The sequence below is a fragment of the Sitophilus oryzae genome, unplaced genomic scaffold (assembly GCF_002938485.1).
Source record: "Sitophilus oryzae breed Bouriz unplaced genomic scaffold, Soryzae_2.0 scaffold_1828_pilon_pilon, whole genome shotgun sequence".
Classification (NCBI taxonomy): Eukaryota; Metazoa; Arthropoda; class Insecta; order Coleoptera; family Curculionidae; genus Sitophilus; species Sitophilus oryzae.
Genome location: NW_022146533.1, coordinates 734,866 through 758,841, shown reverse-complemented (window position 1 = coordinate 758,841; position 23,976 = coordinate 734,866). Strand labels below are relative to the sequence as shown.

The window sequence follows — 23,976 nt, the reverse complement described above, 5'->3', positions numbered from 1 at the left end:
TTTTTTATTTGGCAGAAATTACAACATTTCTTAAAAAAATCAAGAATCTCCCTGATAATCCAATATACTAATATTTATTTATTTAATATTGGTATTTCGGAGAGAAGGTAAGCTGTTTAAATTACAAATTCAGTAGAAATGAAAGTGACAAGCCCACCTAAATCGCTCGAGGTTACTGGGAAAAGATGGTGAATGACCAAAAGAAAGTTATGTATTGTGCTCGAGCAGATGAAGCAGACAGACGCACCTACTGACAGCGACATACTTAGATAATTCTAGTTTTTATATTGTAGTATCTCTAGAATAACGTTGACAAAAACTACAGTTATATTTTTTAAAAAAATATTAGATAAATTAAAAGTATCAAACATCTCGAAAAAGCCTTAAAATTCTTATTTAAAATTGACCATAAAATGAATTCCCGTATGACAATACAATATTATGATAATTTCAATCATCGATTTCAATTAATATACAGGGTGTCAAAAAAATAGCGTATCTAACTTCGGTAAAATAAGTTCCTATGAACATATGCCCTAAAATGGTTCCCGAAAAAGTTACAGCCCTAGATAGGGTAAATAAAAAATTTTGCTCATTTTTAAGAACATAGGTAAACCGTTTTCCTTGAAATTTAATACTAGTGGAGTACCCAGAGACTTTTACCTCGGAAGTGTTTTATAGATATAATACTAAAATGTTTACCCATTTTTTTTTCGTTGCTTTTAATTTTTTATTTTAGTAATTTTGGTAAATTCTTAATTAATTTCCTTCTTAATATTCTGATTTTTTTAATCCTTTTTCTAAGTAAATTTATTGAAATAAATAAATCTAATGCATATTATGCACCTATTTTGCTTATATTCTAGCCATAGAAATTTTGATTGAAATCGAATTATACAGGGTGGCGCGTCATATACGACGCGGTTTTTGCAAGAAGAACAAAAGTTTGTATTGAACTGAAATTTTCTGAGCTTATGTAATTCAATTTAAAGTATTTTCTAAAATTATGTAGAGTTCTACAGGGTATCCCCAAAAAAAGTTACACATCAAGATTATGTTTTTTGTAATGGAACACCCTATATATTAATTGATTTTTGGATTCTAGTAAAAAAATAAAGGTTTTTTTATTAGAAAAGTATATGACTAAAATGTATAGTTTTTGGAATACATTCACTGGCACGAAAAATAAGCATCTTAAAACTTTGATGTATTTTAAAGGTTAATGTATTTAATTTTAATGGGCCGATTTTGATGATTTTTTAAGCAGTGTGTTGCCAAATTATTTGACTTCTTAGTATCTTTTTCTAAATTAAAAATGAAACTCCCCATCTGTTAATTATACGAGGAAAAACAAAATGTTGATATTTTTGATGAAAGTTTGAAACACCCTGTGAAATACGTTAAAACAACAAAAAATTTAAAAATTATTTTATCATCTAGATACATCCTTTCTCGATGGTGTGTTTTTTGGTTCATCTCATTAGCTTTATTTTTGTTGGAAATATTCGGTTTTAAAGAAGGCACTAACATTTTTCGTAATTTTTACATTAAGACCATGCCTTTGCTTTTGGGCCTAGTCAACACATCTAGTAAGTTCTGGTCCCGAAACAGGCCTTCTTGACATAAGATTTGCTTCATTTAATCTTCTTTTTGTAGTCCGTTAGTTAATATGTACGGTTCTTAAGTGCAATTCATTATCAATTTGAAAAGCTGGCAAACGGCGGTTTTTTAGAGATAAACTTACAATAAGTCGATCGTCTCGATTAGAAGTTCTCACACGAAGGTTTCCGGACGTCCAGATTGACGTCCTTATGGACGTGGTCATAATTCAAAAACCACTTAGTATACTCTATGGTATTAAGGTATTTTTGGAACCAGAATTTTATAGCAAAATTCACTAAACATGAATAAATAAATGATATATATTTGACTCACCCTGTATATCTATAAAAATATTTTTGAAATGTGAACTACCATTAAACATATATTTTGTAAAAGGTTTGGAGTGAAAATCTCAAATAGGAATACTGATACAGAGCTTTTCCGGAAAAACGGAGCCATCTTGTATGTATGCATTTGTATATGTGTGTGTTTATTTAAATACTAAAGTGAAAGCAACGAATTTAAATAGGTAAACTTAGTAATATATCTTATTAACAATATAATGCAAAAAGTTTTATAAAAATTCGTTCACAGCAAATGAATTCCGAGGTTTGTATCTCATAACGGCTTAAAGCACTCCACTATACTATTACAGGCATTTTAATGCCAAAGCGAATGGCGATAGTGTAACATTCCGTAACAACCCTAAAAGGGTACCTACTTTCCATTAGGATAGAGAGAACTACTGTTGGTACACCTTTTATCCTTACAGATACAGTAATTTCAACAAATGACGTAAAAAGCTAGAACTTTTTTACGTAAAGATGATGTTCTTCATGAACGGTTTTCAGGATATTTGCGTTTAAATGTTAAGGTGCCATTAAGCTGGGCGCGTACTGCATCGGATCGGACCGACCAGCAAAAGCGACTGCGACCATCGTACATATAGACGGCGCCGGCGTCCACTAAAACATTTCGGCCTGTAGAGGCCAGATTCCTAACTCTACCTATCTACGATAGTCGAGTCACCGCCTTCGCCGTTTCTCGCCGGACTGGTACCGATTCAGTGCGCGTACACCTTTTACACGGCGTGTGGCTTGCCGATCCACGCGCCTGGTGCGCGAATCGCCGAGCCAGGACGCGCCAATGCGTATTTTCGCACTTGCAGTCTCACGGCCGACCGAGAGACACAGAACAAAAAATACATTATATAACTTTTTAACATAGACTATCGGTTTAAATTGGGTTCAAAATGTAAACTTTCAATTTATTATAAAACCTCATACCCAAGAAAAGGAAAAAATAACACATGGATGTAGTCTATTAAAGAGATAACTATTAATATCCGAACCCCTCATACCAGCAAGAAGAACAGTAACAACGCGAAAAATTAACTTATTAGAAAATGATGTACAGAAATATCTTATATGTGAGGATACCTTCATCTACCTGTGACTTGGATACTATAAATTTGGAAGATTCTGTCAGCAGTGATTCTTCTGAATCAGAGTAGTTACGATCTATGCATTTTGTTGTCCTAAAGTAAATTTATAGTATTTTAAGTTTTTTTTAATTAAATATAACATTAATGTTTCTTTTTCATTAAAGAAAAACATTTTTATCTTATATTAGGCTTATATTGTAGGAATCATGTTATTTCAATTCTTTTTTATCACAGGGATTTATTTAATACTTACACCGTTTTCATACTATAAATTATTATTTCCTTAGATGGAACACAGCTCCAACATTTTTATTATTTATAAGATTTTTTTCATAAACGTGGGACTAAGAACATCATCATTTAGTACAATGAGAGTATTCATCATTTGTGTCAAATAAACCTAGTTTGAATAAATTGCCTACTATAAAAGAGAAGTTTTGCATTTTTGTCCTCTAGAGCCATATGTTCGAAGCACTGTGCAGCGTGTAGCGCGTATTTTTTGTTTCAGGCTCGGCGATCCACGCGCCGTGTATCTGCAAATATACCCGGCCGTGGCCCGAAGATCGGCCTGCCGACCCAATCACACGGAGCGCGGCGCGAAATTTTTTGTTGCAGACTCGGCGATCCACGCGCCGTGTAACGGCACCTTTACGATGCATCGATTTTAGTATTGGTAAAATCAAGAGATTAATTTATTTATAATTTCAATGTATGTTCAATAAATTTTTATTGAGAAAACAAATATATAAAAACCATGAAATAATAATTCAAAATATTTTAAAACCGCTTATTATTGTTCATAAGCTTTAAACCAAATATTCACTAGAAAACTTATATGCAGATGGTTTCTAGTTTGTTTGTTTTGAACGAAGTGTTTATTGTTAATGTAATCGCCCAAGTGCAATCAAAGTTTATGCAAATCGTACCGTAAATTTAATGTTGTTTAGCGGACGCTCGGTATTTGTAAATATAGAAAGTAAAAGTTTTTCATGGACACGCGGAAATTTTAAAATTTCGCCCAATAAAAATCTTGAGTCAACTAGTTAAAAATAGCTTTAAAACTCTCTAAGAATATACACATTATAATCAAAAAAAGAAACGCTGGTAGTTCATCATCATAATTTTCAGCTTATTCAACCATTTCCATTTATGGTGTAGCCTCCCTCACATATTTCTTTTTTTCGTGGGGGGAAAAATCTGCAAACCAGAGACCGTAAATGGTACTGTCCGGGTGGTTGAGGTACCTTACCGACTAAAAAAACCTCCACAAACCGCTTTGAGTATCTCCCCAAGCAACTACCTTTTGGCATTACTTCTGGGGGAGGCAGTTTTACTGTGATGTTGCAGGTAATTGAGCACTTACAAGTACAAAAGTACATTCAAATTATTCTTCTTTTTTTACTCTCCAAACCTTTTGGCTTCGTTTTCCTTTGCAGATATCAGCTCTCTTGTATTAGAAGATCTATCGGTATCATGCAACTAATTACTTCTGCCGCATTTGCTGAAATAGTGCGGTACCCTCGACATATTCGCAGCGCCAATCGCCTTTGAACTGCCCTTAACCTTTCCCTATTCTTCTTCACTTCAACCCCAGACTTTCACCAGACCTCGGAAGCATACAGAGTAGTAGACGTCTGAACGGCGGCCAACATTCTGCGCTTGGTTTTCCCCATAATAGACCAGTTCGGCATAAGCTTTGATAGCAGTATACATTGCCTCTCTGCCTTCGCTGCAACCGTGCGTATGTGCTGAGTAAAGTTACCTCCAGCCTGAAACGTTACTCCCAGGTATTTTACTGTGCTTTTAAGCACAATGGCTTTGTCCCTTACTAAAAAGCCCCGGCCTGACAATTTGCGACCTCCTACGAGTGCAACACATTTTGTTTTTTAAGGGGCAATTTCCAATACCACCTCCTCCATCTAGGAACATACCTGGGACGTTGCCTGTTCTGCTATCGCATATTTTCCTCTGCGCTTCTAGCCCTAAAAATTAAAGTGATGTCACCAGCGTAGGCCAGTACTTCAGTTCCATAGGGGAATTGAATCCTGAGAAGTCCGTCATATAGAATATTCCAGAGAAGCGGACCTAGTATGGATCCCTGGGGCACGCCTTTTGTCATTTCCATGTCGCAGTCGGCCACCAAAATGACGTGAATTCATTTATTGTTACTTTCCAGGATGCTGTGTTGAAAGCATTTTTAACATCTTATGTTATAAGCAGCATCACGTCCCTGTTTGTCAAGGTAATTTCCTTCAGATTTTTAATCATTTTTGTAACCTTACTAAGTGGATCTACTGTACTCATTCCTTTTCTAAAATCAAACTGTCTCTTTACCAAAAAAATACCAAACGAGCTAATAAAAGACGCAGGCACGGCTATCATAGAGGAATACACAAAACTGTTTAACATTATATTACAACATAAGAAAATACCAGAAGAATGAAAACAAAGTATAACAATACCCATTTTTAAAAAGGGAGATAAAACAGACCCAGCAAACTATAGAGGAATAACATTACTGAGCACTTCGCTAAAACTTCTAAGATCATTGCGGACAAAATCTCCTCAATAGTGCCAATAAGCGAGGAACAACAAGGATTCCGAAGAAACCGATCAACTACCGATGCATTATTCATACTCAGGCAACTAGTTGAAAAATCCTTAGAATATAAATCTCCAGCCTATCTATGTTTTATAGATTTAACAAAGGCCTTTGATAGAGTCCAACTAAAAGACATCATCACCATCTTGGAAAGCAGTAATGTCTCGAAAGAACTCACAGAACTTATCAAGGACTTAAACACAAACACAACAACCCAAATAAGAACAAACTTTACCTTAACGCAGCATCTTCGAACTACAACTGGTATTCGCGAAGGCGACAGTCTCAGCCCTCTGTTATTCAACACAATCATGGATCAAGTAATAAAAACCGTCAAGAATACTGGATTAGGATATCGAATGGGAAGGCATAAAGTAAACATATTATGCTATGCCGATGACGCAGTACTTATTGCAGAGTCAGAGGACGACCTCCAAAGAATGCTACAAGCTTTTAGAAAACAGCTTTTAGACAGGCAGAAAAATTAACATGCAAATTTCCACAAATAAAACCAAATGCATGACCATTACAAAGGAGCCTCTACGGTGCAAATTGGTAATAAAAAACCAAAACTATTGATCAGATAATGTCATTCGAATACCTCGGATGCAAAATTACAAGCTCAGGATTCCTGGAAGAAGAAGTAAGGAAACAAGCCAATAAAGCTGCCGCAATATCAGGACATCTTAAATATCCCATATGGAAAAACAAACATTTGAGTACAGAATGTAAGTCAAGAATATACAAAACCTGCATACGACCAGTGATGACATATGGTGCGGAAACCAGAGCTGAAACATCAGTAACAAAGAGAGTCCTACGAACTACTGAAATGAAGACCTTAAGAATGATAACTGGATACACATTGAGGGACAGACAGAGAAATGTAGACATAAGAGAAAAGTGCCAAACAAACGACGTTGTCAGATGGATAAGGCAGAGAAGAAGAGAATGGAACCAGCATGTCAATAGAATGGGCCCCGACAGAATGGCCATAATAATCCAACCAAACCAAATCAAACCTACTGGACGACCACCAAAACGTTGGCAAGACAGTTGGCAGTCAACCTCGCAAGAGTTGCTTAGACGAGGAGAAAACCGGAACTAAACAGGCGATACGCCTTCTAAAAGAAGAAGAAGAAGAAGAAGACGAAGAAACTGTCTCTTATTCAAACCTACTTTTTGTTCTATTTCTTCTTCCAAATTCGTCTTTAGGGTCATTTCCAGAAGTTTACTCATAGAATCCAATAATCATATAGGTCGGTATGAAGGTTTATCAGCTTCCTTTTTTGGCTTTTTCACAAGTATTAATTGTGCATACATTTCCATATTTGTGGGAAGTTAGTAGCCTTGATGAGGTAATTAAAGAGGTTGGATATAGGTCCTGTTCTCAGAAGAATCCCTGACTAGTCAGCGCGTTTCTTATTGGTTGAAATGTGTAGAAACCAGACTAACAATCAGGTTTCTACGCATTTTAACCAATGAGAAACGTGCTAACTAGTCAGGGATTCTTCTGAGAAAAGACCTATAATGTTGGGTTGTTCCTCGGCCAAAATTTAGACAACCTCGACCGGTATGCCATCCGGTCCCGGTGCCTTGCCTCGTTTAAGATTTCGTGCTGAGTTTTGTATGTCTTTATCAGTAATTAGGGGGAAGTGCTCTTCTTGCAGCTGCGTCTTTTTATAAATAGCACGTCTGATCTTTATTTTCTTGGTTACGATCTTGTATGCCTGTCCCCAGATGTCCTCTTCCAAACTGTCTAACATGTCTCGCCATGTCCCTCACATATTTAGATACTCTCTTTGTAATTGGTCCCATTGTCGGTGGGACAATAGTCTATTTCCAGTTTTCTGTTATTTACTAGAACGTCTTTTCTAACCACAAGTTAAATCAAATCAAGTTAATTCAAATCATTTTTTGTTGGTTCTCTGTATCGCAGAAATCAAAAATACAGGTACGTTGCATGTTAATGTTTATATTATAATGCGAACTTTTTAAAACGGAAGCTATAGATCGACTGCAGCACAAAATAAAGTAAATATTGTTCTCATCTGGACGGCATTATTTAATTAGGATACGTGACTTTGGGCATATATGAATTTTCAAATTATTTGGGTCATTCGATTCTATATTAAACCTTAATTTCTTTAATGATTCCTTATTAAACAATATAGAAAAAAATATTTTAATGATTGTACATATTTTTGTCGTAAGTTATTTTGAATGTTGAACTCTTTTTTTAACAACCTTGTGATAGGAATGATCGACTAATCAAATAATCTTGAATAATTAATAACAATGGGTTTGACAGTTGTCGTCATTTGTTCTCTATATTCTTGTTTACATTTCGATTCAATTTATAGAGGGTGAGTCTTAAATAAGTGCAAATGTTTTTAGTAGTAGTGGGAACTATCGAATTAATACTATCGAAACATTCGATAGTTGCAATTCATTCGAATAATTCGATAGCTAGTAAGAAAACATTCGTCGAAAACTATTCGAATAAAAATTATCGAATAGATGCGTCATCTGCCTTGAAATATTGTATTCTAGTAATTCGGCGGCAAAAACCATTCCTTTATAAAATTCATTCATTTATCAAATTCATTTATTCGTCAGGATCGATTTTAATTAGTAATGGAAACTATCGAATGAATACTATCGAAACATTCGATAGTTGCAATTCATTCGAATAATTCGATAGCTAGTAAGAAAACATTCGTCGAAAACTATTCGAATAAAAATATCGAATAGATGCGTCATCTGCCTTGAAATATATTAATTCGGCAGCAAAAACCATTCATTTATAAAATTCATTCATTAAAAAATTCTTGTGTATTTGGTTACTAAATAGAACCAAAAGTACAGCGATTATGTACAGGGTGGGTCAAATTCGACGCTTTTAAATGGAAACACCCTTTTCTATAGGAGATAGACAAAAACTAATATCGGTGTCTGAGCTCAATTTTTGTCAAAAACATGATGGTGAAAACCGCATATCGATATATGTTACCGTTTCGGAGTTACGGGGTGTTTTTTTTTTAAAATATGCATTTTTAACAAATTGCTGTAACTTTTTTGCTATGGAAAATTTTGTATTTTTATGAAAACATTTCCAAAAGCACCTTTTACGTAGAATTTAATGGTTTAAGTATATATTTTTTAAATTAATAATTTAAGAATTATCAACAGAAAATTTGATTTTATATGGGACACCCTGTATATTTTAATTTCTATTGAAAAGAATTTAAAATTACCTTTCCAAAAATATAACACACTTGATATTTTCTCGATTCCTCTTCGAGATATTAGAGTATATAAAAAATTGTCTGCTTTAAATAAGTAGGCTTTGAACGGCACCGGCTGTAATGCAAAAATTCTGGCTGTGAGCATCAATTAAAACGAAATGATATTTGCTATGAGAGATGCAGAATTTTATAACAATTTAAAATATATTTAACCAACATCAACAAATTTAAACTATATCTAATAACAATAAAATAAAACAGCAAACCAAGACATGAGATTTTGCTACAGGTTTTCGACATATCGACCGTTTTCTGTTATGGACAGACGGGGCAGTTTTTTTGAACATTTCTCGCGGAATTCATTAACTCAGTGGGGTGAAAGATACCCTCTCATAACTGCTAAGTATTTCTAATTCTTGTCTAGATTATACGGAAGAATAAGGAACCTTTATTCTTCCGCAAATATATCCATAGGATTAAATCCATAAGTTACTAAGTCAGGCGGCCTCGACGGCCAACGGCTGGGATCTTGGTTAGCTATTCAATTGTTTCTTGAAATTGACTGCAAAAATTTGCTGATAACTTCAGCGTTCAGAGGCGGTGCGTCGTCTTGCTGGAAAAAATATGTTTTCTGAGTTCCATTAAGTGCATATCATCAATAAGGGGTCCAAAGCCTACTAGTTAAAAGTGGCGAACTTTTAAAAATTCTGTATTTCGAAGGGGATTATAATAAAATATCAAGTGTGCTATATTTTTGGAAAGGTAATTTTAAATTCTTTTCTTAACTAAAAATACAGAGGGTGTCCCAAATAAAAAATCAATTTTTCTGTTGATAACTCTTAAATTATTAATTTAAAAAAAATTATACTTAAACCATTAAATAATCTACGTAAAAAGGTGCTTTGGAAATGTTTTCATAGAAATACAAAATTTTCCATAGCAAAAAAGTTACAGCGATTTATTAAAAATGCACATTTTTGAAAAACAGCCCGTAACTCCGAAACGGTAACAGATATTGATGTGCGGTTTTCACCATCATATTTTTGATGAAAATTGAGCTCCAGACACCGATATTAGTTTTCGTCTATTTCCTATACAAAAGGGTGTTTCCATTTAAAAGCGTCGAATTTGACCCACCCTGTACAACGGTACTATTCTACTAAATATCGTAGATATTTAAAAATAGTATTATTAAATATTTTTACTTTGTGTATAATAAAACAATACTTACAAATTAACTATAAAAGGATATCTGATTTCCATAAGAATATTCTTCTCGTTTTTCACATGCTCCACTTGTTTTAATCTTATCACATCAGCCAAACAAAGGATTTTCATTGCTCCATATTCATCAGTGGCCTTATTTTTGCATAGGAGTACTCTACCAAACGTACCGGTACCTGAAAAACAAATACAACAGATAAAAATTCAGCCAAACCAATCAGCTATAGGAAAATCAATCAAAAATAAATTTCTTTCGAAGCAGTGTGTTTACTTATCTACGAAATAATATATATGATTTTTAAAAGACTCTGGTACATCCCAAGTAGCATTTTCACAACTTGCGACCACATGTTTACTAAACACAACGTTGGATTAGTTACAAAAAATAGTTAGCTCCGTATCTTGGCTATTAAAATAAATGTAAACGTTGTTGTAACGTTGTGTCGACGTTAAACTAGTACTACAACAAAGTAAACGCTTCTGCGACGTCGAATAAACGTTGTCTTGTAACCTTTTTTGCTTAAGTGATCTTTAGGTGATTCGGACAACGTAGTCACAATGTTGGGCAATAAAGAGTTTTCCGACGTCACTTTCAGCACCTATTCCAACGTTATGCAAACGTCGTCTGTTTTACTAATTCCAACGTTGTTTAGATTTCCTTATTCTTACGTTGGTAGGACGTCGAGCCACTACCTTTTTGCAACTGTATTGAACCATAACTAAACTTTTCTCTTCATTGTTCTGTTCAGTCAGACAGTTCAGTGCTGTTTTTGTTTTTATAAAAAACACTTAATTAAAATGGGACGTAAGAAAGCTACATATAAAACTAAATTTAAATATACATCGACATATTACCGATACTTTATCCACTCCCTCGTTTATTTAGAATATAGAGGGCGGCACACAAGCTAGACTCTAGGATGACTAAATTAGGCAGTCTTGCGACTAGTATACTACCTGTTAAGGCTGAACTGCGACTTTATTAGTCCAGTATGCGACTACTCGAACTACTCCATCTTAATCTCCAAAACAACAAAGTGAAAGTCGCCATGTTGTTGAATAAGAAAATGTTTCGTTCCTAAAATAGCAATTCCTGCTTTTTGAATACATTAACTTGAAATATTTGGCCCTAAACACCACGCGGAAACAATTTTTTCGACTGCGAATAAATTATTCTCATTTTACTAAAAAAAATTCAAGAAATTTTTTAAAACTTCTTTAATTTTAAGGCCCATTAGTATTTTTCAAAGTAGAAACAATATATTTATCAATAAAGTTGTTTTCGTTTAACTTTTTTGCCTTGGGTAACGAGTTACAGAGTCGGTTAGTGTTTCAATAATTATGATCTTCAAACATCCTCCACACTTAAATACTTTTGTTTTGTTTTCCTTTTCTGCCATCCGGCATATGTCTCTAACTAAATCATAAAAATAATATTTTTACTATAATTATCCCAATTTAGGATAAAACGCGACTTAGACGCCATATTATTATAGTTTTGTATTTCTGTGAATTAGGATTTTAAACAACGTTGCAGTTTGTACTAAATTAGGCTGCTAGCCAACGTAGGTATCCAACGTCGTTTCGACCCAAAAATTATTCTCCAAACTAGTGCAGACTAGGGTTGGCACGAGGTTATGCCGACGTTGCTCCCCGACGTTTGGTCGCGTGACACAACGTTGTCCCGACGTCCAAGTGCTGCTTGGGATAGCTCTGGTTTGTTTACTCTTTGTAACTTTGCATAGAGAACATAACTGAGAATATTTTTTACAGATATCTGTAGGAGAAAATCGTAATAGATTTGTCATACTGTAACATAACTTGTGATTGTTATGTTTGTTTGATCAGGACCGCATTATTTCAAATTTTCGCATAATTTAGTATTTTTTAAACCATTCAAAATAATCAATTTGCTTCATATTAAGGAGTTCTTTAAGAAGTTTCAAATAAATTTTTCTGTAAAATAAAATGGGGAGAACTTATTCATCATTAAAATTTACATGGCATTTCCTGTGTCCAGATCGGCGATGCAACACACTGTATACGAATAATAATCGATTATTCTTCAATAATTTATTAACGCATAATTTATATTCACTTAGCATTAGATATATCTGGGCCTATTTTTTTCGCAAGGTTTTTGGTTAATCGTAAAATAAGATTTTTAACGCCTCTTGGCAGCAAAGTGATCATTAAATCTTGTGTGAAGAGTGTAAAACGTAAACTCATTTTAATATACAGCCTAATAAATGAGCCTTTTAATGGCTCAGCATGTTTTAAATAATTTTTTTGGAAAATCTGATGACTTAAAAAATTTACAACTTTGATCTAAGAAGTATTTTTTTAAATACCTCATAAAACAAAAAATGTTAAATAATATATTGATTATAAAGAATATAAAACACACTAGAAACCAATGAACATTCGTGGTAGCTAGAGGGCGCTGTTTGACATCATAACAGATATTGCGCTTTTGCATCAAAAAAATTGAATAGGAGGCTATATTTCTGTTTACACAGTTAAATAGAGCACACCATTTCCAAAATATCAGCGCAAACCGCAATTTACTATCTTGTTTCTAACCGGAGATATTAAGAGAACAAATTATGTTAAGCTGCCGCTCAGGATTATATAGTCTAAAAATTATAGTAGTAGGCTAGGTAAATTAGGTTCAGTTTTCATGCATCCGAATTTCGGGCGTTTTCTTAAAAAAGATGACGTCGTAAATTAAAATAAAATAATTCGTAAATTTTTCCGAATTTATTGGTTAATTATACGTAGGTAGGTTCAGATTAAAATGTCCGAAAGTCGGACAATCAATAATTTTTTATTAAAATTTCTAGGAATTTTGTGCCGCCATATTGCTTTTAACAGAAAACGGCCAAATTTGGTATAGCCGAAAACTAGGGGTTTATTTCATGTAACGTCATTTAGCTATTAATCCAAGTTCGTCCTTGATTTCACTTGTTTTCGTGTTTTATGCACTACTGGTCCAAATCTACCCTGGATGCAAGTAGTTCAGTACCAAGACCGTTGGCAGGAATTCTAGGATGGCGAATGATTATCTGAATGAAATGAACTATCCATAATTTCTAAGAGATGAATTGCCAATTTTGTTAGGAGATCCATCATGATGAAAATGCATTTGTTGCAATTTCATCAGCATGAATGCAGTTGGTGTAGATAATGCAGCTTGGTTCAGTTGTGTCGCATATTTTGCTATGAATGTATGGGGCTTCTTGGATACCACTTACTTTAGTAGATCGAGACGCTGGAGCGGCATATATCCATGGCTAGTTAGGTCATCGGATTCAATATGCCTGGGTTTTTATTTATGGGTTCGAATCAAGAACGAGCATGGATAAATAACAATTAAATGGTATTAAAATGAAATGAAAATATATGTTTTGATATTTTGACGTAACCAATTTTCCTCTATTTATTTCCTAGCCTACTACTATCATTTTTAAACTATATAATCTTAAGCGGCAGCCTAACATAATTTGTTCTCTTAATATCTCCGGTTAGAGACAAGATAGAAAATTGCGATTTGAGCTGATCTTTTGGAAATTTTGTGCTCTATTTAACTGTGTAAAGAGAAATATAGCGTCCTATTTAATTTTTTTGTGCAAACGCGCAATATCTGTTACGATGTCAAACAGCGCCCTCTAGCTACCACGAAAAAAAAATGATGGAAACAAAATTTATACTGGAGATCATTAAGGAAGAAAAGCTCTTTTAAATGAGCCCTAGTTTGTTTAAATCGGTTAACCTAAATCAGAGTTATCCTTATTTTAATAAAAGCAAGTTTAACCTTCCCCCACCACTTTATTTTATGAGATAGAGCAAAAAACTCTATATCAAAAAATTACAAATTTCTCGATGATTATAATAGTAATGTTTAAAATCCTGTTCACCTGCATATTTTTGAGAAAAACCCTGTTTTCTGATTGGCTATCAGCGAAACGCCCCCTAGCGGACATTTTTCGAACTTGAAAGTAATTTCCAGCGATTTTTCTTAGTCGATTTACTTATTAGAATTTTTTGCCCAAAGCTATACGATAAGTAGTTTCTGAGATACAGCCGGCGTCCATTCTTAGTTGGCCCCCGGTACTAATTTACCACAAATAAATGGACCATTGGACCCTTAATGCGTATATCGTACACCAAAGCTATACAAATGGATTTATTTAAACATAATAGCCAAAGCTATTGGTAGTAAAAACCAACCAATCCCACCAAATGACCGCCTAACCAATGCATTAACACCCCCGAAATAACCAGGCTAACCAATGCATTAACACCCTCCAAATAACCAAACTAACCAATGCATTAACACCCTTCAAATAACCACCTAACCAATGCATTAACACCCCCCAAATAACCATGCTAACCAATGCATTAACACCCTCCAAATAACCAGACTAACCAATGCATTAATAACCTCCAAATAGCCAGGCTAACCTGATTAGTTAATGCTCTTGGTAAATCCTAGGTTTTACCGCATTTCGGACATTTACAGTGACATATATATTTTTCACTAATTCATGTAAATTCTTAAAAGTATAGAGAGATACAAAAATATTTTATTTTCTATGATATTATGTACTTTAGTAGTCACCTAACCTAACATAACCACTCTGTAGCGATTAAAGGAGAATTATTCAGTGTAGCAGTTAAGGGAAAAATCACTAAATTTTCCAATTAATTTATTGGATACCATCCCATAAACGTCTCGGTATATATAATATCTAAATTTATGCTCTTTATTCAAAAATATGTTATTTAAATTGCAACAAAGTTGTTGTGAATTCAATTTCTACAAACTAGTATGCACTATTTAGTAGCTTGTCCGCCCCCCATAGTATAACGTTCCTATTACAATTTTGTGTAATTTTGTTGATTATAGTGTTTATTGGCTCGATGTCACGAGTTCAAGCAACGCAATATGACGTTTTGGCTACAAAAATAAAGACTAACGGAATAAACAAATTAAACTTTCGATTGTTATGCCTTTTATTGCCAAAGAATACAGGAACGCGTATGAAAGAATTCTATTTTTAACAGAATCCCACTCTATCTAAAAAAAGAGTTTTTAGGTAGGTAGTATAAAGGGTGAGTATTATGTAAATGCACATACTTTCAGGGCTGTTAGGTCTTCAAAATAAATTTTCTGTAAAATAAAATGGGGAGAACTTATTCATCATTAAAATTTACATGGCATTTCCTGTGTCCAGATCGGCGATGCAACACACTGTATACGAATAATAATCGATTATTCTTCAATAATTTATTAACGCATAATTTATATTCACTTAGCATTAGATATATCTGGGCCTATTTTTTTTCGCAAGGTTTTTGGTTAATCGTAAAATAAGATTTTTAACGCCTCTTGGCAGCAAAGTGATCATTAAATCTTGCGTGAAGAGTGTAAAACGTAAACTCATTTTAATATACAGCCTAATAAACGAGCCTTTTAATGGCTCAGCGTGTTTTAAATAATTTTTTGGAAAATCTGATGACTTAAAAAATTTACAACTTTGATCTAAGAAGTATTTTTTTTTTTGAAATACCTCATAAAACAACAAAAAATTAAATAATATATTGATTATAAAGAATTTAACACATTTGAAATGGTAAATCGATTGTCTTTACTACAAAATAATAGCGTCTTCTTTCCTGATTCAGAGTATATTTATTTATTTGTTTTATTATAGACATATATTATATACATATTAGAAAATTTCTCGAAAAATTTGTAATGATGACCAATGACAATTTTTTCCAAATGGTTGACGTTAACACCATAAATGCATATATTATACACCAAAACTATACAAATCAATTTTAATCCTCAACATCTTCTGGACAACTTAATTGAGAGCATTCCACGTCGTCTCACACATTGAGGCTCGAGGAGGCAATACAGACTATTAGTTGTGAGAAATAAGTCAAATTGTTTTCAATATTTTCTGTTTAAAATGAAATTTGTTTTTGTTGATTTTCACTCATTATGAAATAAAATTATAGTAAGCCAATATGTCCAAAAATATAAAAAGAATCATATTAGGTCCAAAATAAAATAAAAATATCGTTAGGTATATGCAATAATTTTGGCCATCTGTGTATTTTGAAAGCACTGAGAGTAGACCATTTGATTGCCAATTCACAATTATTTCTATTATATTATGTATATATTTTTTACTAATTCATGTAAACTCTTAAAAGTATAGAGAGATTCAAAAATATTTTATTTTCTATGATAATATGTAATTTAGTAGAGTTGTCGCCTAACCACCCTGTAGCGATTAAAGGAGAATTATTCAGTGTAACTGTTAAGGGTTAAACTAGCGAAAAAACTCACTAAATTTTCCAACTAATTTATTGGATACCATCCCATAAACGTCTCGGTATATATAATATCTAAATTTATGCTCTTTATTCAAAAATATGTTATTTAAATTGCAACAAAGTTGTTGTGAATTCAATTTCTACAAACTAGTATGCACTATTTAGTAACTTGTCCGCCCCCCATAGTATAACGTTCCTATTACAATTTTGTGTAATTTTGTTGATTATAGTGTTTATTGGCTCGATGTCACGAGTTCAAGCAACGTAATATGACGTTTTGGCTACAAAAATAAAGATTAGCGGAATAAACAAATTAAACTTTCGATTGTTATGCCTTTTATTGCCAAAGAATACAGGAACGCGTATGAAAGAATTCTATTTTTAACAGAATCCCACTCTATCTAAAAAAAGAGTTTTTAGGTAGGTAGTATAAAGGGTGAGTATTATGTAAATGCACATACTTTCAGGGCTGTTAGGTCTCGATAAAAAAAACATATTTTCTCTTTTTACATTTTCTTATTTTCTAATTTTTTCTCAGAAAAAAATGGTGCAGATTTTTTTCCAAAGCAGACTTGCAGAGATGCATTTTTCTATACAGGTTTTCTGATACCAAAAATAAGTAGTAGCTCTATGTCCACGGAATATTAGAACACTCTGTGTAACGTTAGGTTTCGTAATTTTCTCGTATTAAAACAAAACGTCAAGGTCATAAAACTTTACCAAAACAATAGTGTTATAATAAAGTAACGTGACGAGGTATCTCTGTATCCGAGCAAAGACACATTTATAGCTTTTTAAACAAAGAAATTTCAAGAAATTTTTAAAATTTTCTTAAAACTAATTAAAAATCTACTCAAAAATATTGTGACACGTTTATAGAAACTTCCTGTATCATAAAAATACCTTATATAAAACTATTTATGATATATGTATATTGAACACTAGTGTGTACATTTATTTATAATCTGTGGCGCCAAAGAATTTTGTTGAAATATTTTGCGATACCCTTATCTCTATGGAAATGTACTGTAATTATTATAAAACTCTTTGTATGTACGGAGTTAAACAATCTGAAATAATAATAATTATGTTTTTTACTGCTTCATTAACACACATTTGAAGATAACTCTGAATAACATAATATTTACGACGATTTTAACCTTAGTAGTTGTGTTTTCTAAATTTACGAACAACAAAAAAGTCAATTCGAGTCAAAACAAAATATGCTTTTCAAAAACATGATGCGTTTTTTTCTGAATCAGTGTTATTTGGTTAAATAATAATTATTATATTTACTTAAAATTAAATACCAATATATATCTGCCCAATATATACAAAGAAGCCAAAACAAGTTGTGCGGCATCTGCCTCCAACAGATACAATAACGGAGATATTTTGAAAAAAAAATAGAAAATTTTACGACCCTGTATCTGAAAAGTTAAGATGTTTAGGACATATATTCATATGAAGTTTTTTTCTTAGAATAGGCCCAAGAATCACCATCTGCTGATGATGCTAACATGGTTAGCGAAACGCGCGTCCAGTGGGAAAGTAAAAGTGTTTTGGTGTATAGTGGTGATTTAGTATTTTTATTTTGCTTCACAGTTATATTTTATTTTATTTCCAGCAATCTATATTTAAAAATATAATAGAATAACATATATCTGAAAAATTATAAGTATTATCCTTAACCAAGGGTATTATTGCCAGTTATGTAATACCTAATGACATCAGACGTCAAAAACAATTCATGTTCATTTTTTCTTATATGTGAAACCATCGTGAATCAGTATCTGCCATTATAATTTAGATATTAGCATGAAATTTTGGTTGTTCTTTAATTTATGCAAAGCTTTCTTAGCTAAATTCGTATTTTATATTGTTGAAAATTGTTGCTTAGTTATTCGGATAGATTAAAATTACTTTTGGACATATTTTCGAAGCAACTTTAAATATAATGAAATTACATCATTTACAATTTTAATGATAATCTCACGAGGGTAATATAATGATTTGGATGAATGATAATCTTCCTAAAATTAAAATAGATATTCTCCGTATGACGTAAAGCAAACTGGAGTCTAACAACACCGGTCGGTGTCAAAATGCCCACAAATTAATATGTCGGACGTGGCTGCATGGAATATAGGTCACAGGCGCGCAATAAAAACGGTAACACAACTTTAATGAAAGTGTTGAAACGCTGTTATTAATAGAATAGAGAGGAATAAATGTAATTCGATATGTAGATGAAGGACGAAGAATATTTATTTAGTCGAGATGCAGTCAGTTATTTGAGCTGTTTTATCACATCGGTACATCCTATGCCGATCTGGTCATCGAAACTGCGTGGTCAGGATTTTAACATGTTTCAAAGACAGTGATGTCGACTGCTTAATGGACAATCAAATGTATTAAAAAGAGATAAATCAAAATTTCAAACCGCACAAGTAGGCGTTTATGAAAAATGTTGCATCTAGGGTTCAACATTTCTTTTGGCGAAATTATTAGATGAATATTTTGGAAATATTCTCCCACCCCGGATTTTAATCTCAAAGAAAAAAAATAGTTGGTAAATGAGTCTAAGTCTCAGACTAAATAGATGTGACTTGAAGTAAAACACACTTTTACATTTTAAACAAAAATATGTAGGTTTACTTTTTCCCAGAATAATCTCTGTGTTTAAAATGAATCCTCTGATTCACAATAGAAACCAAAATGTTTTAACCAATTCCTAGTTGAAAAAATAAACTAACATATCTATTTTCAATTGTCTTTAAGAAATATGAGGACGTAAAACTTTTGAACTCGATATATTTATAAATAAACGAATATAAAAACAAATATGGGTTTTTCTTCCTGATATACGTTAGGTGTATGTAAAATTGATGTGTATAGGGTTCAATGACACATAGTTTGTTAGTTTGGAATGCACAAAATCAGCAAGGTATGTATTAATGTAGACTAATTTTTAAACTCGGATTGATATCTAGGTCTATAAAAATATGTGTCAGCATTTTTTACAAGCAATTACAACCGTTTCAAAATTCTTAAACATCTTTCATGAGCTTTTTCTGTGACTGGAAAGCCCGATAAGAAAATAAAGAAACATTTTTTTTTCTTTGCCGTCTTTCAAAGAAGTCCAAAATAACCGAGTTTTTACTTTGATTAAATACATACATACTGCCATTACTCACTGACAAGTATTTGAGACGCATCAGAAGATGGTCACGCAAGGCGTTTTCTTTTATGAGCTTTTCTGTAAATGAAAAGCCCGATACGTGATGTTATCTACCTACCGCACTCCGGACATTCAAAAATCTCATTGCTTTGTTGCCTCTTTACTTTTTGGTTGTCGCTCTTAACTGAGTTTACAATTCTCCTCCATTGCGTTTCATAGTGCGCTGCTTCCTCCCCTGATTATGCATGCTTATCCCCTTTAAGTTTTCATGGAAAATATCCTTGTACCTAGGGAATGCAATCCCGCAAATGCGGGATCCCCCTGAGATTCCGCGGGATCAAAGTTGCGGGATTTACCGTGCGGAATCCGCGGGATTAACAATTTGATCGGTTTTTTAATAATGCCCTAAATGGTACAAAAAGCTTTGTACATTCTCCATATGCCAAACAATTATTAATATAGAGTGTATCTAAAAGCAGATAACTAACACAAGTTAAAAAAAACTTCAATCAGAATAATATTTTTATTTATTAAATAAGTAGATAAATTATAATAAAATTTAAGTTTATTTAATATTAAATATATTTTTTGAACACCCTGTATACATCGGTGTCCAAATTTCTGTACAGCTAGTTTAAGATACATGCTATATCAATATATTGTGGGCCTATGCAAAATGTACAATGCCTTTTGTACCATTTAGGACCCAATGTATGAATATTGTTTACAGTCCCGCAATTGTGCGGATCCGCGGGATTGATTGCTTTAATCCCGCGGGTTTGCGGGATTGATATTTTGGTGAGGGATTGCATTCCCTACTTGTACCTTTTGAGTTGTCCACCCGGTTTCCTCTTACCGTCTACAAGCTCATCGTAAAGAAAAAAATTCGGTAAGAGGTTTTCTTGCATCCTGCATACGTGCCCAGCCCATCTTAAGCGGGATTTAGTAATCATGACTTCAGCACTGTCGCAGATAGCTAATAGACATGATGGTACCATGTGATTCTTAACAGTTGTCTACGGTGCAGACCCATGCAGGTTTCGCTTCCATATAATGTGGTGGGAATTATTATTGCTCGGTACACTGCAAGTTTCGTTTTTGTGCTGAAGACATGATTGTAGAAAACCCTGTCTTTTAATTTCCAGAATGCTCTTGAGTCGTTATTGGCCTTTTCCGATATCAAACTGCCGAGGTAATTGAATTCTACTACATATTCCAATGGTTCTCCGATTTTTATGTGCCATAAATTTGGACTAGTTTTCTATGAACTTTGTCATTTCAACTTGTGGTTTATATACGTTAGAGCCAGTTACGGCTATGATTATATTAATATATCAGCGCTACTCTATGTTTACTTATTTTTATAAGTTCTCGCTAATTTCGTTGTTATAAAACTTGCATAATCAGCAATATTTTACCACGCCACCGTGTCTGCTGTGGTCAATTTCAAACAAAACGAATCAGTTAAGTTTATTTTAGTAACAGGGTCGGTTGTGTAGTTCCTTGAACCTGCATATCGGAAACTTGATAGTTTTTCTCTGTTTTGTCTATATGCAGTTTCTAGTTTGAAAATTATTATTAGCTATAAAAATGTAGTTCTGTGAAAAGTATTTACACTTCAGAGTTGAAACTTTTGATGTTACAAGAGCAAAATAAAACAATAATTCACCACAATACAATACTAAAATTACTTATGTTACTAATATTACTAATATTACTAATATTACTAATATTACTAATATTACTAATATTACTAATATTACTAATATTACTAATATTACTAATATTACTAATATTACTAATATTACTAATATTACTAATATTACTAATATTACTAATATTACTAATATTACTAATATTACTAATATTACTAATATTACTAATATTAAATTTTAAATATTTGTTTTGTTATTATTGGTTTAACTTAAAACGAAACTATAACTATACACACATAGCAAAGTCCCACAAATCAAATTGACTGTGTAAAACGAGAAAAAGTATGTAAAAGTTAGCAATATTTCATAAAATTGTGATTGATTTATTTGATATTGAAGCACGTTAAAAGCGTCAGACGCACAGCTATTTTAGTAAAAGCAAATTGTTTTATTTTTAGGTTCTCGCTTTGTCCAATTATTAATATAGCAGCAGTACTAGACGATGAAAGGTTTTTGAAAAAAAATCTGATTAAAAAATGCTTTTTGGCAACTAAATCCATCGTGTTATAAGTATCTCGAACACGGTTTCTGATTTTTTTGCATTTTACGTCACATACAATTAAAATTTAAAAATACGTTGTTAAAAAATCACTTTTATCTTTTCTTGGTTAGTTATACATATACCGGGTGTTGCATCGTCGAGCGGGGCATAGGAAATCCCATGTAAATTTTAATGGGGTCAATTATTGGCTTCCCTAATTATTTTAGAGAATAATTCTATTTAGGTTTATTGAAGAACACTAAAATCCACATTCAGAAGAATAACTTTAGATATTTTTGATTAGCCCGTTTACGAGTTATCGCCTATTTCTTTTTACATATGTCTCCTTTCTTATGGCTCTGTATTTACTCGTGAAAACCAGTCAAGGTAAAAGATAACTGTCAAATGAAGTTGTCATTTCAGAAATTTATCTATTTAGTGCTTTATTATTATTATTAAAAACTCATACCTACATCGAAAATATTAGCCATGAATTACACTACCCAAGAAAAAGTATTGATGATTAAATGGTATTATCAAGGAAATAGTTAGTCAAAAGGTGTCGGACATGTTTGCTGCTCTGTATCCGAATAGACCGATACCTGGAAAATCTACAATCGCAAGGAATATCCAGAGATTTGAGACCAAAGGCACCCTAATAAATAACTGCAGATGTGAAGCAAGGCAGGAACAAAGAGAAGATGCAAGAAATGATACCGACTTGGAAGTTTTATTGTGCGTGGAAGAGAACGCTGGAAAGATCAGCATAAGGAAACTTGAGGTTGAAATAGGAATAGATCACACTACAGCGTTTCGAATTTTAAACAACATAAATACAATTACTTCAAATATGAAAAGCACCAAGAGCTACGAGATGGGGACGAAATACGGCGGCAGGCGTTTTGTTTTGATATGATGGAAAGAGCAAACACGGATAGGGAATTTTTAAAAAAACATATGTTTCACTGACGAATGCACGTTTACTACTTGGAACTACTCGAAAATCATATTTTACCTGCTTTACATGATGTCGCTAGGGAAAATCAGGAAGTTTGGTACTAAATGGATGGCTACTCGGCACATAGTACCCTGACTGTCGGGAATATTTAGACAATAGTTTTAACCGAAACGTTATTGGCCTAAATTGGCCAGCAAGGTCTCCTGATATTTCGCCAAATGATTTCTTTCTCTGGGGCCATTTAAAAAATAGGATATACAAGGATAAAAATACCCAAATCTAGACGAGTTAAAAAATGCCATTTCTGCCGAATGCAATAGAATTTCAGTTTACCAACTAGCGAATGTAAGAGGAGAATTTTATGATCGCCTGGGTTATTGTCTAGCAGTCTATGAAGGAATATTTGAACATCTTCTTAAATCCTAAAGTCCTAACAATTTAATAGTTACCTAAATTAATAAGTTATTGAATATTGTGATAATACTATAATTAACCTTGTAATTGATTACTTTATTTTACTTTAATTCATATTAATTTGTATTTATAAATACATCTTTAAGATTTCCGATGTAGGAATGAGTTGTCAATAATAATAAAGCACTAAATAGGTAAATTTCTGAAATGACAACTTCATTTGATAGTTATCTTTTACCTTGACTGGTGCTCATAAGTAAATACAGGGACATAAGAAAGGAGAAATATTTAAAAAGAAATCGGCGATAACTCGTAAACGAGCTAATCAAAAATATCTAAAGTTATTCTTTTGAATGTGGGTTTTAGTGCTCTTCAATAAACCTAAATAGAATTATTCTCTAAAATAATTAGGGAAGTCAATAATTGACCCCATTAAAATTTACATGTGATTTTCTATGTCCCGTCCGACGATGCAACACCCGGTATGATTTTAAGATAGTATAGTGATACATCTTACCGTTGTGTAAAAGGCAGTATAAAAGAATATTATTTAATGCTACTTGTTGAATTAACTTTATTCTATCAAAAGATAAACATGGCATAAAATAGACAACTGTAAAAAGATGCCTACTCTCAGCTGGTATAAGATATTCGAGCTATAACAAAACGTATCCTGTGCCAAAAAGCCTAAAAGAAAAATATCGGATATTTTGAATCTGCTAGTATAGACTGCTTGTCGCCCACACTTTTCAGGTC

At 32.9% G+C, this 23,976-nt stretch overlaps 1 protein-coding gene across 1 annotated transcript in view; it reads right to left on the bottom strand.

Moving 5' to 3' along the window:
* Positions 1 to 23,976, bottom strand: part of LOC115883194 (cAMP-dependent protein kinase catalytic subunit 3) — an 85,094-nt gene that overhangs the window by 26,176 nt on the left and 34,942 nt on the right. The window contains exon 3 of the mRNA XM_030901510.1: positions 10,128 to 10,296. Coding sequence (XP_030757370.1) covers positions 10,128 to 10,296 — 169 coding nt within the window. The remainder of the gene's footprint in view (positions 1 to 10,127; positions 10,297 to 23,976) is intronic.